The sequence below is a fragment of the Sphaeramia orbicularis genome, chromosome 14 (assembly GCF_902148855.1).
Source record: "Sphaeramia orbicularis chromosome 14, fSphaOr1.1, whole genome shotgun sequence".
Lineage (NCBI taxonomy): Eukaryota > Metazoa > Chordata > Actinopteri > Kurtiformes > Apogonidae > Sphaeramia > Sphaeramia orbicularis.
Genome location: NC_043970.1, coordinates 42037461 through 42050490, shown reverse-complemented (window position 1 = coordinate 42050490; position 13030 = coordinate 42037461). Strand labels below are relative to the sequence as shown.

General features: G+C 37.1%; 1 protein-coding gene and 8 non-coding genes across 10 annotated transcripts; 6 read left to right on the top strand and 3 right to left on the bottom strand.

Moving 5' to 3' along the window:
- The first annotated feature begins 757 nt into the window (after positions 1 to 757).
- On the top strand, positions 758 to 5207 carry LOC115433551 (stress response protein NST1-like). 2 transcript variants are annotated; one of them, XM_030155025.1, is made up of 4 exons: positions 758 to 851; positions 1358 to 1633; positions 1741 to 1866; positions 4373 to 5207. In XM_030155025.1, exons 1-4 carry the CDS (start codon positions 768 to 770, stop codon positions 4889 to 4891), a joined length of 1005 nt encoding a protein of 334 aa, XP_030010885.1. In that variant the 5' UTR covers positions 758 to 767; the 3' UTR covers positions 4892 to 5207. The 2 variants fall into 2 exon arrangements, with proteins under 2 accessions (XP_030010885.1, XP_030010884.1); XM_030155024.1 differs by having other exon boundaries at positions 1358 to 1635; positions 1737 to 1866.
- A 2742-nt stretch (positions 5208 to 7949) lies between these two features.
- trnaq-cug (transfer RNA glutamine (anticodon CUG)) lies at positions 7950 to 8021 on the bottom strand. The gene has a single exon. It is a non-coding gene; the product is annotated as a tRNA-Gln (tRNA).
- A 1022-nt stretch (positions 8022 to 9043) lies between these two features.
- Positions 9044 to 9115, top strand: trnaq-cug (transfer RNA glutamine (anticodon CUG)). Its single transcript has one exon. It is a non-coding gene; the product is annotated as a tRNA-Gln (tRNA).
- A 112-nt stretch (positions 9116 to 9227) lies between these two features.
- On the top strand, positions 9228 to 9299 carry trnaw-cca (transfer RNA tryptophan (anticodon CCA)). The gene has a single exon. It is a non-coding gene; the product is annotated as a tRNA-Trp (tRNA).
- Positions 9300 to 9418: 119 nt separating this feature from the next.
- trnaq-cug (transfer RNA glutamine (anticodon CUG)) lies at positions 9419 to 9490 on the top strand. Its single transcript has one exon. It is a non-coding gene; the product is annotated as a tRNA-Gln (tRNA).
- A 921-nt stretch (positions 9491 to 10411) lies between these two features.
- trnaq-cug (transfer RNA glutamine (anticodon CUG)) lies at positions 10412 to 10483 on the bottom strand. The gene has a single exon. It is a non-coding gene; the product is annotated as a tRNA-Gln (tRNA).
- Positions 10484 to 11632: 1149 nt separating this feature from the next.
- Positions 11633 to 11704, top strand: trnaw-cca (transfer RNA tryptophan (anticodon CCA)). Its single transcript has one exon. It is a non-coding gene; the product is annotated as a tRNA-Trp (tRNA).
- A 120-nt stretch (positions 11705 to 11824) lies between these two features.
- On the top strand, positions 11825 to 11896 carry trnaq-cug (transfer RNA glutamine (anticodon CUG)). Its single transcript has one exon. It is a non-coding gene; the product is annotated as a tRNA-Gln (tRNA).
- Positions 11897 to 12816: 920 nt separating this feature from the next.
- On the bottom strand, positions 12817 to 12888 carry trnaq-cug (transfer RNA glutamine (anticodon CUG)). The gene has a single exon. It is a non-coding gene; the product is annotated as a tRNA-Gln (tRNA).
- Positions 12889 to 13030: the final 142 nt, after the last annotated feature.

Here is a 13030-nt window from a genome sequence, read left to right as displayed (position 1 = left end):
AAATATATTTCGTCTGCATCAGAGAATCGAGACAAAATAGCGTTGGAGGGATATACGTTATGTAAAATTTTGAGATGTAAAATTCTAATTTTGTTTGTAATAGAGTATTTATACGGTAATATCCATGGATTTGATCACTCAATTTTAGAGAAGTTGAATTCCATAATACTTTACCTCTGAGGGAAAGTTTCCTCTTTTCATGCAATGCATTGCGTATATGCTTGTTACTACAGCTCGAGCTAAAATGAATAAGATGATAAAAATAAAGATGACTTTTGATAAGTAAGATAATACTATTAGGGATTGCTTTGAATACATAGTTGTATTCTTTATTTGGAATTGGAAACGAATTTATTGTCATGAATTGTTCATATCTTAATGAGTTTCCATCTTTGTCAAAGAGGTGGGAATGCTTAAAAAAAAAAAAAAAAAAAAAAAAAAGTAGGAATACTTATATATGTGTGAAGCTTCCGGACAGAGATGGGTTCACACCGGAAGTGAGTCAAAATAAAAACATAGCATTCCTTTACTACGATTTATTCAACACGCTACACAAACACACCAGCTTGTGAAATTTTGATATTTTCCACAAATATGAACTTTTTTTATGTATATAGAGCCATAACACATCCAGTGTAGTTATTTAAGCACGGTAGCTCCCTAAATCATTTCATGTTTTAACTGTTATTTGTTGACAGGTGAAATCATTAGGTTGAGTTGGACTTTTATTTTGAAGGTCACCGGAAGTGGTGCTGGTTCATTTAAACATGGACGCCGCCGAAGAAACACATGAAGTTTTACACAGTGCAGACCAATGTTCTGCTCCTTTACAGCAAATTTTAACAGAAAATGTAAGATTATATACAAGCCTTCTATATAGATCGCTTTGCTGCTGCCGGTCCGTGGATGTTTAACGCCTGTCGAAACTGAATATTTGCATTGTTAGCTTTGGTTAGCATGTTAGCAAGCTAGCTAAAGAGGCTAACGTAACCATTATTGTATGTTTTATTTCATGTTATTGTACTTTTTCACGTGTTTGTTGATTTTTATGTATAAAAGCTGTACACCAATCTTGAAATTCATACTTGGGAGAAGATGGTGTTAGTGGTGTATATTTTATTTGGCTCTGCTACCTTGTCTGAATGAGAAATGAGCTAAATTAAGAGAAGCTCAATTCAAGTCAAACTTAAATGATTTAATTTTTAATGTTGTTTTCTATGTTTCCGATTACTATCCACTGCAGCTGTATTATTGTGGACTATAGCAAACATATCAGACAGGTAAAACAGTAGCATAAATGAACACACTTCACCTGTAAACGTGTCTTCATGACTATTCCGTTTTGTCTTCCTTCCAGATGGAAGAAAAGCTGCTGGAAGAAAATGAACAGATGTTATCAATACCAAAACAGGAGGAGGAGGAGATGGAGGTCACTGTATCAACACGAACAGAAAGCAGCACTGTAGCATCTAATTATACAGAAACACCAGCACAAGTACAGGTGAAATACGAACCAGAGGCTGAAATGTTTATCACACACACAGACTCGACAGGAGTGATGTTGTCTGTAGACAGTGTGTGGAACGGACACGCTGTTTGTAAGAAGGAGGACTTTGAAGATGACAATTCAGACCGGTATGTGCACACAACCATTTCACAAACAACTTCTTAGATCTGGTTGATGTTTTCATCTGGAAGGTTCAAAGGTTCTGATGCTTTTCTTCTGTCATCCTCAGTGATAACTCCTCCTCCTCAACATCTGCATCCTCCTCTTCTCCCTTTGCACCAGTGCTTGACTATGATGACGATGATGAGGGTTTCAGCCAACCAGCCCCAACCAGAACACGAGACAAAGTCCTCTTCAAGGTCAGTCTGTAGTGATGGTTCAGTTTTAATCCTGGACATAAACTCACATTTAGAATATAATACTTATGGAAGAGAAAATACAAAGAAAAACTGAATTCTACATGAATATTTTGTTACACAAATCATCATGTTGTAGAAATTATTTAATTTTTTATTTTGGTATTTATGGGTGCCTGGGCTTATTTTGGTATCTGGCACTTTGCCAGCTTATTTAGACCCAATAATAAGAGAGAAATTTAGACATATTTCCCCCCAGGATGGACCTAATGATGACCTCAGATAAATGCAACAAAATTATACTCTTGCTCTGATCCATCCCAAAATTAATGCATTTTCTAATAAAATATCAGGGCCAAAAATAGGGCCTAAATTGGGATAGGAAAAGCTACCTAGGTGTCATTGCGATAGATCTTGAAAACATTGCTTGTAAATATACTATTTTCTTTTGTTCAGACAAGGTATAGTTTTTAGATGTTACCTGCTTCACAGTTTCGACTGTGACTCCAGCCTTCCTCAGAAGCGTCATTCGACGTGCTGCTGATGTGTCATTTTAACATTGCTTGGTCTTATATAGCGCTATAAATAAAGACACTGCGTTAAATTTTCATGAATTGGCAGTTTCAGTTGAGGTTTCAAATGTAACCAATTGTGTCCAATCGCATTACATGCGTAACCTGTCCATTTAGACAAACAAATCGCAAGTGATTTTGCAACAGTGGTCAATTTTGTGAAACAGTCTGCCCTGTAAATTTACTTCGATTCCAAAAATGTACCTGTGAGAGAATAAAAACATATTTTAAAAAAAAAATAGTACAGTGTAATGTTCGTGTCCTTTTTGCCTTGGTTACGTCGGGATAATCATTGCATGTGGAATCATCCGCGCAGAAGTTTTTACGACAGCCGGAACTGCACGATTTACGGTAGAATGTGACGTCACCTGCTTGACAACTGTAAACAACCGCCATGATGAATTGCTGCCATTCGGAACGCTTAACTGGTTTTAAGTGTCCACATTATTACGCACAGAACAAAGGATACGTCGGTGTGTTTCTACGACTGATATGAGAAAAAGGAAACTAAGGTAATGTATTAAAGTTATATGGTGTTGATTATGGGCATAATTGGGCAAAGTTGAGCAAACGTCCATCGCAGTGTGTTGCTCACCAACTGAGTCGGTGCTGCTTGAATGTCGGTACGAACACGGTGTGGTTTTGTGTCCACCGTTATGAGCGGTCCCACATTCTCAGATTCTTGAAATATATTAAAATTATGGTTCCGTTCACTGATTATCATTACTTCGAAATATTTTCTCTTGTCTCACACACACAGATTCCATGTAAATAGCTTAGGCTGACGAGTAGCTTAGCCTGGTTCTGTACGTAAGCGTTTACCAGCAGACACCATGCGTCTTTGGTGTCCTGTGTTTACGTCCGGGTCTTATGTCCAATCGGCTTAGAGTATACAACAAACAGTTTCAATAATGTCTTTCAATTACATTTCCATCTGAAAGTAGTCAACGTCTGCCTTCTGCTTTATGATAAGGGGTCGACCATTTAACTTTGATGGGGGGGAGGGGGGGGGGTTTACGTTCAAAGATGATGCCGGTGTCTGCTCTCGGCTGACAGCCACATTAATGTACTTGCCCAAATGATCTCATATATTTTCTGAATAGAGTTTTCGGTGCCAATGAATTTCATCAAGATCTGCTTTATGAACATTGAACAATGACATTTAATCAAATCAGTGAGCCCGTTTACATCCGCACCAATACTCCCATCATTATCAGATTTCTGGAGTTGTCAGATTATTCCAGTGAACATGTAAACAGGATAATCTGATTGGCTTCATCCAATAACAGCAGTTATCTGATTATGAGAAATTGGATTAATGCACCTAGATTTCTCCACAATACTCCGATACCTTCATGCATGTATACAGGTTAATCTGATTTTTCTCTGGGTTTTTTTTTAACATCTGCACATGTGTAAAAAAGAAACCTATATTAATGTAGGTTATGCAGCGGCAATGTGAACCCAAGGAAAAAGGTAAATAAACAATGAAATGAAATGAAGGATAGCATGTAACCTATTTTGTATTCTTATTAGCTCCTCCCACTTTAGGACAGCTAATGCTGACACTGTAGGTGTTGTCATGGGCAACAAGACAAGACCAGATGTTTTGAAAATGACAGGAAGTGTACGTCTTACATCATAACATTTGTACATACTCCGAAATAAATCAAATAGTGGACTGAAACATATAAACCAGGGTTTTTTGATTGTCGCATTTCTGAAGTAAACCCCCCCCCCCCATTAAGCCTGAAGTTTTGTTAAAAAATTGGGGCATTGTAATGTTTTTTTTATTTATTACCTTTGGCTGTCTGTAGTGGGCACTGTTTTCTAAACTATATCTGTCAGCACACTGAAACAAAGCTTGTTATTTAAAGTATTCAGCATCTTTCCCTATGCCTAGAGTCAGTAAAATACATTTTTGTGGCTTTTTTCAGATCAACAAAATGGCTGCAACACCCTTAAGAATTCATCTGCGTTATTCGGAGCAAAGTAGCACACCGGGAGCTGACAGAGACCTAATGTTGGAGGAACAAAAGCCTAGGTCTAAGACAACCAAGTGGAGGGAGAAGATGAAGAGAAGAAATCCAGACCGGTATAAGCTTTTCCAAGAACAGGAGGCCTTGAGAGCAAAGTATTACCGGCTTTCAATGAGTGATGAGAGGAGAAAGAAATCAAATGAGCTTGCCGCAGTTAGGATGCAAAAGCGCAGGGAGCGGTTAAGACTAGAGTCAGATAAGAAGGAAAAACGATACAGGCCCAGAAAGACCAACGTTGAAACAAGAAAGGAGACAGGAAGAAATTTAGACCAACGGCAAAAATGGGCAAGACAAAAACGAGAACAGCGTGAAATGATGTCTGCACAGAAGAAGCAACTCATCAATGAAAAGAGAAGGAAACAGTATGCAGAGAAGAAGGAGGAGGAAGCAAAGAAACGACTTTTACAGATTCAGTGAGGACGACATGGATCAAGTGAAAACTACAAGCCCTGTTCCATACAAACTGTGTGAAGGACCCTGTGATGTTTGTCCCCGTTACTGAACTAGGGTTGGTTTGTTCAACCTAAAGGCTGGTTACCTTTGGTTAACCACTGAGGAGTGAAAGGAAAGATTCTTTGAAGAAGGGTTTTCCTTTTCAGTGTTTAGAGTTAACACCATGCTCACTTTCCATGTTCCATTCTTCTTGTCTTCAAATTTTTGAATTGAAATATATGTTCAATCTTCTTGTCTTTTTACTTAAAGGGCTCATATTTGTCTAAACCCACTTTTCTTAGTCTGTGGCTCATTTATTTGTGTATTTGGACCCTAATAGTTCATACAGTTTGGATTTGAACCCTCCAGCTGCTGCAAAACTATCTTTATATTCATTTGGACAAAAATCCAGTGGATTTCTTCAACCTGTTTTAATTCCTTCTTAATTTGTTACGTTTTATAACTAGTTCTGTCTCCACATTTGCACATATAAGGTCCAGACTTCAGACGAACATTTCTCAAGTTCGACATAATTGTTTGTCAGCAGCAGCGGTTGTAGTCCGTACTGAAAATATGTCCAAACTTGGAGCCCATTACCTAAAATGTTCAGTTTGTTGGTTGAACAGCACAGCCAACAACCTGGAGGGGGTGGGGTCTGAAGTGGCTTATTTGCATTTAAAGGGCCAGCGCTCCAAACCACCTTTCTGTTGTCATTACTCATAAATAGGGTTGAAGATGGACCTGTGGAGTTGAATTAATGAAGAATTCAGACCCAAGCACAGCATTTACAGTTTATGGAGACCACAGGGAAATGTGGGAAAATGAAGAATTTCATTGAAATAAGACAAATATCAGCCCTTTAAAGTAATAAAACTACTTTCTCCTTTTCCAAATCCAGAGGATTTGTGCTGCAAATGAGTATTTTATTTACCAGGGTATGGTTATGGTTGGATGTCATGTTCTACTCTTTCTCCGTGTTTATTCTTCTCTTTAACTTCAAGTGCAATACGTTCCATTCTTAATGTCTTTAACTTGGAAGTAGCATAAAACTGTTTTCTCATTTTCAAGTCCTGAGGATTTGTGATGCAAATGAGAGCTTTCCCAGAGACAGTTGTGTTTGGATGTCGTCCCAGACACCGGGGAGTTCATTATAGAAACCTGGTGTCCACGTTACATGCGGAACACTTTGATGCTCCACCCACTTATATTGGTTTTATTGTTGCTACCCATTTGCCAAATAGAGGAACAGGATTGCTGACAGACATATAAAACTAGTACAAGTGTAAGTTGCATTAATTCTAAAAAAAAAAAAAAAAATGAAAGAAAAGAAGGTTTTATCTGGATTGAGGTCAAATAACTTCCGAATGGGTACATTTTTAGACCTTTGAAAACTTATGTCTGCAGTAAAAAATTTTGAAAATTTGGAAAAATCTTGTAATAACAGCTGTACTTGTGAATAAACCTTGCCTTATAATTTATAAAACCATTGCCTGTGGCATCTTTTGGGACTCCTTTTGGTTCTGTTTTGGTGTCAGTGTTTCATGTGGATTTTTGTATGTGTTAGGGTTAGGGTTATCTTATTTAATGAATTTTCTGTGTGAAAGTAATGTTTGTTGTGCATTGTCACATCAAACAGTGCAACAATATTCGTTAAAAACTGTCAATAGTTTTAACTATTGTTTGACCATGTTTATTGGGGAAAAAAATGCCTTTTTAAATTAAAGTGTGCTAATTTAATTCATTTTCTATGAGAAAGCAATGTTTGTCATTGTTCTTCATGACATTGTACATTAAACAGTACAACAAAAAGTGATTATTGTGGTGATTGTGATGGTTATGATGAATGTATTGTGTTATTTACATGTACATTAACTTGAAACTGGTAAAAAAGAACCACATAATGACATAGAAAAAGAGAATTCCCCAATACTTCTAGTGAATAAAAAACATAGGGAGGCTTGAATAAATATTAATAGATTAGTAAATTCTGGAATGGGAGGTCAGCCATCCAAGTCATACCCTTGGCCTTGTGTCTCTTCTGGTTCCTCAGGTAGGTGGGAGAGAAAAAATGATTAATAGAATTTATCATTGTGTTGTATTTGAAATAAAAGTATAATTATACAAATATATCAGTAAATGAAGGTGTTTAAATAATTTAAATTGACCCTTCTTTACAATGACGAACGTGTGTAAAAAGCAGCTTTGTGTGTAAAAGCATCAGTCCATATGAATATATTTTGGTTTATGTTAAGTCTATATTATATTCTCAGTCACATGATAAAGGTTGTGTCACATAATCTTACATGCAGACAATAACAAACAACTTACTGGTGATATCAATATGTTTTTAAATAGAAAGGTGGATATTTCTTTTAACTTCAAAATTGAAGATATTTTATTTGGTTTCTTTATTACTGATCTGCCTGCTCAGAAATTGTTTATTCTTAATCTCATTTCCTTATTAGCCAAATTTCATATACATGCCAGCAAATTGGCCAATCAGAAACCCAGCTTTGTAGTCTTTAATTCGTACTTAAAATCCTTCCTAGACACACTTAAATTTTGCACTAACCCTAAAGCTGTGAAGACTAAAGACTTATGTGATGAATTGAAGTTGTAATTTTTTAAAATTATATATTTATTATTATTATTATTATTATTATTATTATTATTATTATTATTATTATTATTTTGTTTTCCTCTTCTTGTTTATTCCTTTACTTTTATTTATTAATTTACTTACCTATATATGTATTTATATTTAATTTCTTCCAGCCTTACCTCGAATGTTATGTTTTCTCCATGCCATGTTCTGTTCTATATGTATATGGTATTATGTAAATAAAGTATGAGGAAAAAAAAAACCAAAAAAAATCCTGACGATACTATGTGATGCATTCAGGGACCGAAGAATGAAATCAGAAAAGCAAAGAACTATCAGTGTGTGTGGGACTTACAAACCTTTGGAGGCAAAGTGTACAGTGGAAGACCCCTCCCTGAGCAGAGGAGGAGGTCTGAGACACTACTACAAGAAGTTAAACGCAGGTTCCACCGAGATTTGAACTCGGATCGCTGGATTCAGAGTCCAGAGTGCTAACCATTACACCATGGAACCACTGAAGAGACTGGGAACAACTGTGGTGTGTTCAAAGACAATGGGAAAATTCGTTTCTTCGGGTAAGATATCAAATAATGAGGAACGTAAGAAAAGAATTGGTTGTTAACATCTTCACTTTAATATTTGCATTTCGCAAATTCATCCCGTGGGCCAGATTGGACCCTTTGGCGGGCCGAATTTGGCCCCTGGGCCTCATGTTTCACACCTGTGGCTTAACATAAACCAATATTTATTCATATGGAGTGATACTTTCACATACAAACCTGCTTTTTACACACGTTTGTCATTTTAAATGACTATTGAAATTATTGAACCACCTTGATTTACCGATATATTCATATAATTATACTTTTATTTCAAATACAACACAATAATAAAATTCTAATTATCATTTTTCCTCTCTCTTTCTTCTCCCACCTACCTGAGGAACCAGAAGAGACACAAGACCAAGGGCATGACTTGGATGGCTGACCTCCCATTCCAGAATTTACTAATCTATGAATATTTATTAAACCCCCCCCCTCCCTTTTTTATGCACTTTTCTGTCATAATGTGGTTCTTTTTACCAGTTTCAAGTTAATGTACCCCTAAATAACAGAATACTTTCATCATAACCATCACAATCACAACAATCTTTTTTTGTACTTTTTTTATTGCAATTTTTTCCAATAAACATGGTCAAACAATAATTCAAACTATTTACATTCATTCATTCATTCATTCATTCATTCATCATCTGAACCTGCTTTATCCTTAAAACTATTTACAGTTATTAATAAATATTAAGTAGTTAGTAAGTAAGAAGAGGAATTAGCTCATGCAGCATAAGACCTTGTGGCACAACGGTAGCATGTCTGACTCCAGATCAGAAGGTTGCATGTTCAAATCACGTCGGGGTCATTAGACTTTCCTATTAAACCCCTCAGACCCAACATGAAGTACGTAAAGTTCAACTCTTTGAACGCAATGCATGGGATCTCAAAAGTCTTTGAATGCATCACGATACCTTCAGAGACAGTGGTTCCATGGTGTAATAGTTAGCACTCTGGACTCTGAATCTAGCGATCCGAGTTCAAATCTCGGTGGAACCTGCGTGTCACTTCTTTCCCTCCATTATATTGAGTGTCATATCACTACATCTAAATAGAGGTTTTACATTAGGTTGATATTTGGTAAGAAGAGGAAGTAGCACATGTAGGTTAAGACCTTGTGGTGCAAAGGTAGCGCGTCTGACTCCAGATCAGAAGGTTGCATGTTCAAATCATGTCGGGGTCATTAGACTTTCCTATTAAACCCCTCAGACCCAACATGAAGTATGAAAGGTTCAACCCTTTGAACGCAATGCATGGTATCTCAAAAGTCTTTGAACATAGCAGGATGGTTTCAAGTCCAGTGGTTCCATGGTGTAATGGTTAGCACTCTGGACTCTGAATCCAGCGATCCGAGTTCAAATCTCGGTGGAACCTGCATGTCACTCCTTTCTCTCCATTGAGTGTCATGTCACTACATCTATACAGAGGTTTTACGTCAGGTTGATATTTGGTAAGAAGAGGAATTAGCACATGTAGCTTAGACTTAATAAAACCTCGTGGTGCAACGGTAGCATGTCTGACTCCAGATCAGAAGGTTTCGTATTCAAATCATGATACTTTCCTACTGAACCGCTTCAGACCCAACATAAAGTGTGAAAGGTCTGACCACCTTCAGCTCTTTGAATCCAATGTTTGGCTTCTTCCACTCTTTACAAGTCTTTGAACACACCGTGATACATTCAGGTACAGTGGTTCCATGGTGTAATGTTTAGTAGTGATTTGAGGTCAAACCTCAGTGGAACCTGCATGTACTGTAGTTTTTCTGGAAAATGAGAAATGAAGTCCACATCAGTGAAATCTCATCTGTCACATAGATCTTGCATTTGTGTGATGAAATCAGTCTCCTCCACAACACTGAACTGTGATACAGTATAAAGTATTACTACCCAAATGTGGAATTACATTGTTTTTTTAAAGGATGAACTGGAAAAATTGAGAATTATATATGATAGTGTGACAGTAACAGTTTCTGTGGTGTCTGTGTAAGTTCTCATTAGCCTCGGTCCTCGTTCTCCTTTAGTAGTTTTCATAGTTCAACTGTTTTGTTCTTGAAAAGGTTTCATCTCTAATCCAACAGACCTGATCAGTTCGATTTACTGAAGTTGGAAAGCAGACTTATAAATCTGAAAAGGGAAGCAAGTGTAAAACTGGTGTGTCCTACCGTTTACAGGTCTTTGAACGAAGCCTAATAATTCTTGATTCCTGTGACACCTGTGAACAATCAAACCTCCCTTCAAGGACTTGGACAACCACACACTGTCTCCTCAACATAAGTGAGTGCAAGAAGTTACATGTAGGTTCCACCGAGATTTGAACTCGGATCGCTGGATTCAGAGTCCAGAGTGCTAACCATTACACCATGGAACCACTGAAGAGACTGGGAACAACTGTGGTGTATTCAAAGGCAATGGGAAAATTAGTATCTTCAGGTAGGATATCAAATAATAAGGAACGTGAGAAAAGCGTTTCTCAGTCTCCTCTTACAGTTCTAATGCAATCCCTTGAGGAGGTGGTGGGTCACTGTCCAAGTCTTTCGGGGGGGGTGGCTTCCACTTTGTTTCTCCTCTTTAACCACATGTGTTCTGTGCCTTCTGACACTGCTGTCTTCAAAGGTTTCTATGTCTGCTTTCCCCACCAGCAAATATAACTGAATTATACATTTTCTGTTTTCCTTCTGTGGTCATCTCTGGCTAACAAATGTATATGTAGATACCTAAAGACAAATTACAAAGTTTTATAGTTTTAATGTATTCTGACATGCAATGAACAGGATTCAAACCAGCGACTGGTGAAGTTGTTTGTTTGTGTCTGCATGAAAGGTCATGTGACATGACCTTTATCATGTGACTGAGAATATAATATATCTTAACATAAACCAATATTTATTCATATGGAGTGATGCTTTTACACACAAACCTGCTTTTTACACACGTTTGTCATTTTAAATGATGATTGAAATTATTGAACCACCTTGATTTACCGATATATTCATATTACCGATATATTCATACTTTTATTTCAAATACAATGATAAAATTCTAATTATCATTTTTTCTCTCCCTTTCTTCTCCCACCTACCTGAGGAACCAGAAGAGACACAAGACCAAGGGCATGACTTGGATGGCTGACCTCCCATTCCAGAATTTACTAATCTATGAATATTTATTAAAACCCCCCTCCCTTTTTTATGCACTAGAACATTTTTCATTGGGGAAAATCCCTTTTTCTGTCATAATGTGGTTCTTTTTTACCAGTTTCAAGTTAATGTACCCCTAAATAACAGAATACTTTCATCATAACCATCACAATAACAACAATCTTTTTTTTTGTACTTTTTTTATTGCAATTTTTTCCTATAAACATGGTCAATTAATAATTCAAACTATTTACATTCATTCATTCATTCATTCATTCATTCATCATCTGAACCTGCTTTATCTGTAAATGTATTTACAGTTATTAATAAATATTAAGTAAGTAAGTAACTAAGAAGAGGAATTAGCTCATGCAGCAAAAGACCTCGTGGCGCAACGGTAGCGCGTCTGACTCCAGATCAGAAGGTTGCGTGTTCAAATCACGTCGGGGTCATTAGACTTTCCTATTAAACCCCCTCAAACCCAACATCAAATATGAAAGGTTCAACTCTTTGAACGCAATGCATGGGATCTCAAAAGTCTTTGAACATAGCACGATGCCTTTAACTGCAGTGGTTCCATGGTGTAATGGTTAGCACTCTGGACTCTGAATCCAGTGATCTGAGTTCAAATCTCAGTGGAACCTGCATGTCATTTCTTTCCCTCCATTATATTGAGTGTCATGTCACTACATCTAAGCAGAGGTTTTACGTCAGGTTGATATTTGGTAAGAAAAGAATTAGCACATGTAGCTTAGACTTAATAAAACCTCGTGGTGCAACGGTAGCATGTCTGACTCCAGATCAGAAGGTTTCGAATTCAAATCATGATACTTTCCTATTAAACCCCTTCAGATCCAACATGAAGTGTGAAAGGTCTGACCAACTTCAGCTCTTTGAATCCAATGTTTGGCTTCTTCCACTCTTTACAAGTCTTTGAACACACCGTGATACATTCAAGTGCAGTGGTTCCATGGTGTAATTTTTATTAGTGATATGAGGTCAAACCTCAGTGGAACCTGCATGTCGTCTGTCTGGAAAATGAGAAATGAAGTCCACATCAGTGAAATGTCATCTGTCACATAGATCTTGCATTTGTGTGATGAAATCAGTCTCCTCCACAACACTGAACTATGATACAGAACAAAGTATTACTACCCAAATGTGGAATTACATTGGTTTTAAAAAGGATGAACTGGAATAATTGAGAATTATATATGATAGTGTGACAGTAACAGTTTCTGTGGTGTCTGTGTAAGTTCTCATTAGCCTCGGTCCTCGTTCTCCTTTAGTAGTTTTCATAGTTCAACTGTTTTGTTCTTGAAAAGGTTTCATCTCTAATCCAACAGACCTGATCAGTTCAATTTGCTGGAGTTGGAAAGCAGACTTATAAACCTGAAAATGGATGCAAGTGTAAAACTGGTGTGTCCTACCGTTTACAGGTCTTTGAACACAGCCTAATAATTCTTGATTCCTGTGACACCTGTGAACAATCAAACCTCCCTTGAAGGACTTGGACAACCACACACTGTCTCCTCAATATGAGCGAGTGCAAGAAGTTACATGTAGGTTCCACCGAGATTTGAACTCAGATCGCTGGATTCAGAGTCCAGAGTGCTAACCATTACACCATGGAACCATTGAAGAGACTGGGAACAACTGTGGTGTGTTCAAAGACAATGGGAAAATTAGTATCTTCAGGTAGGATATCAAATAATAAGGAACGTGAGAAAATTGTTTCTCAGTCTCCTCTTACAGTTCTAATGCAATCCCTTGAGGAG

Coding starts and splice junctions, on each gene's coding strand:
- LOC115433551 (XM_030155024.1), top strand. CDS start 768: ATGGACGCCGCCGAAGAAACACATGAAGTTTTACACAGTGCAGACCAA. Junction 852..1,357: donor AGCAAATTTTAACAGAAAAT/GTAAGATTATAT, acceptor TCTTCCTTCCAG/ATGGAAGAAAAGCTGCTGGA. Junction 1,636..1,736: donor GAAGATGACAATTCAGACCG/GTATGTGCACAC, acceptor TGTCATCCTCAG/TGATAACTCCTCCTCCTCAA.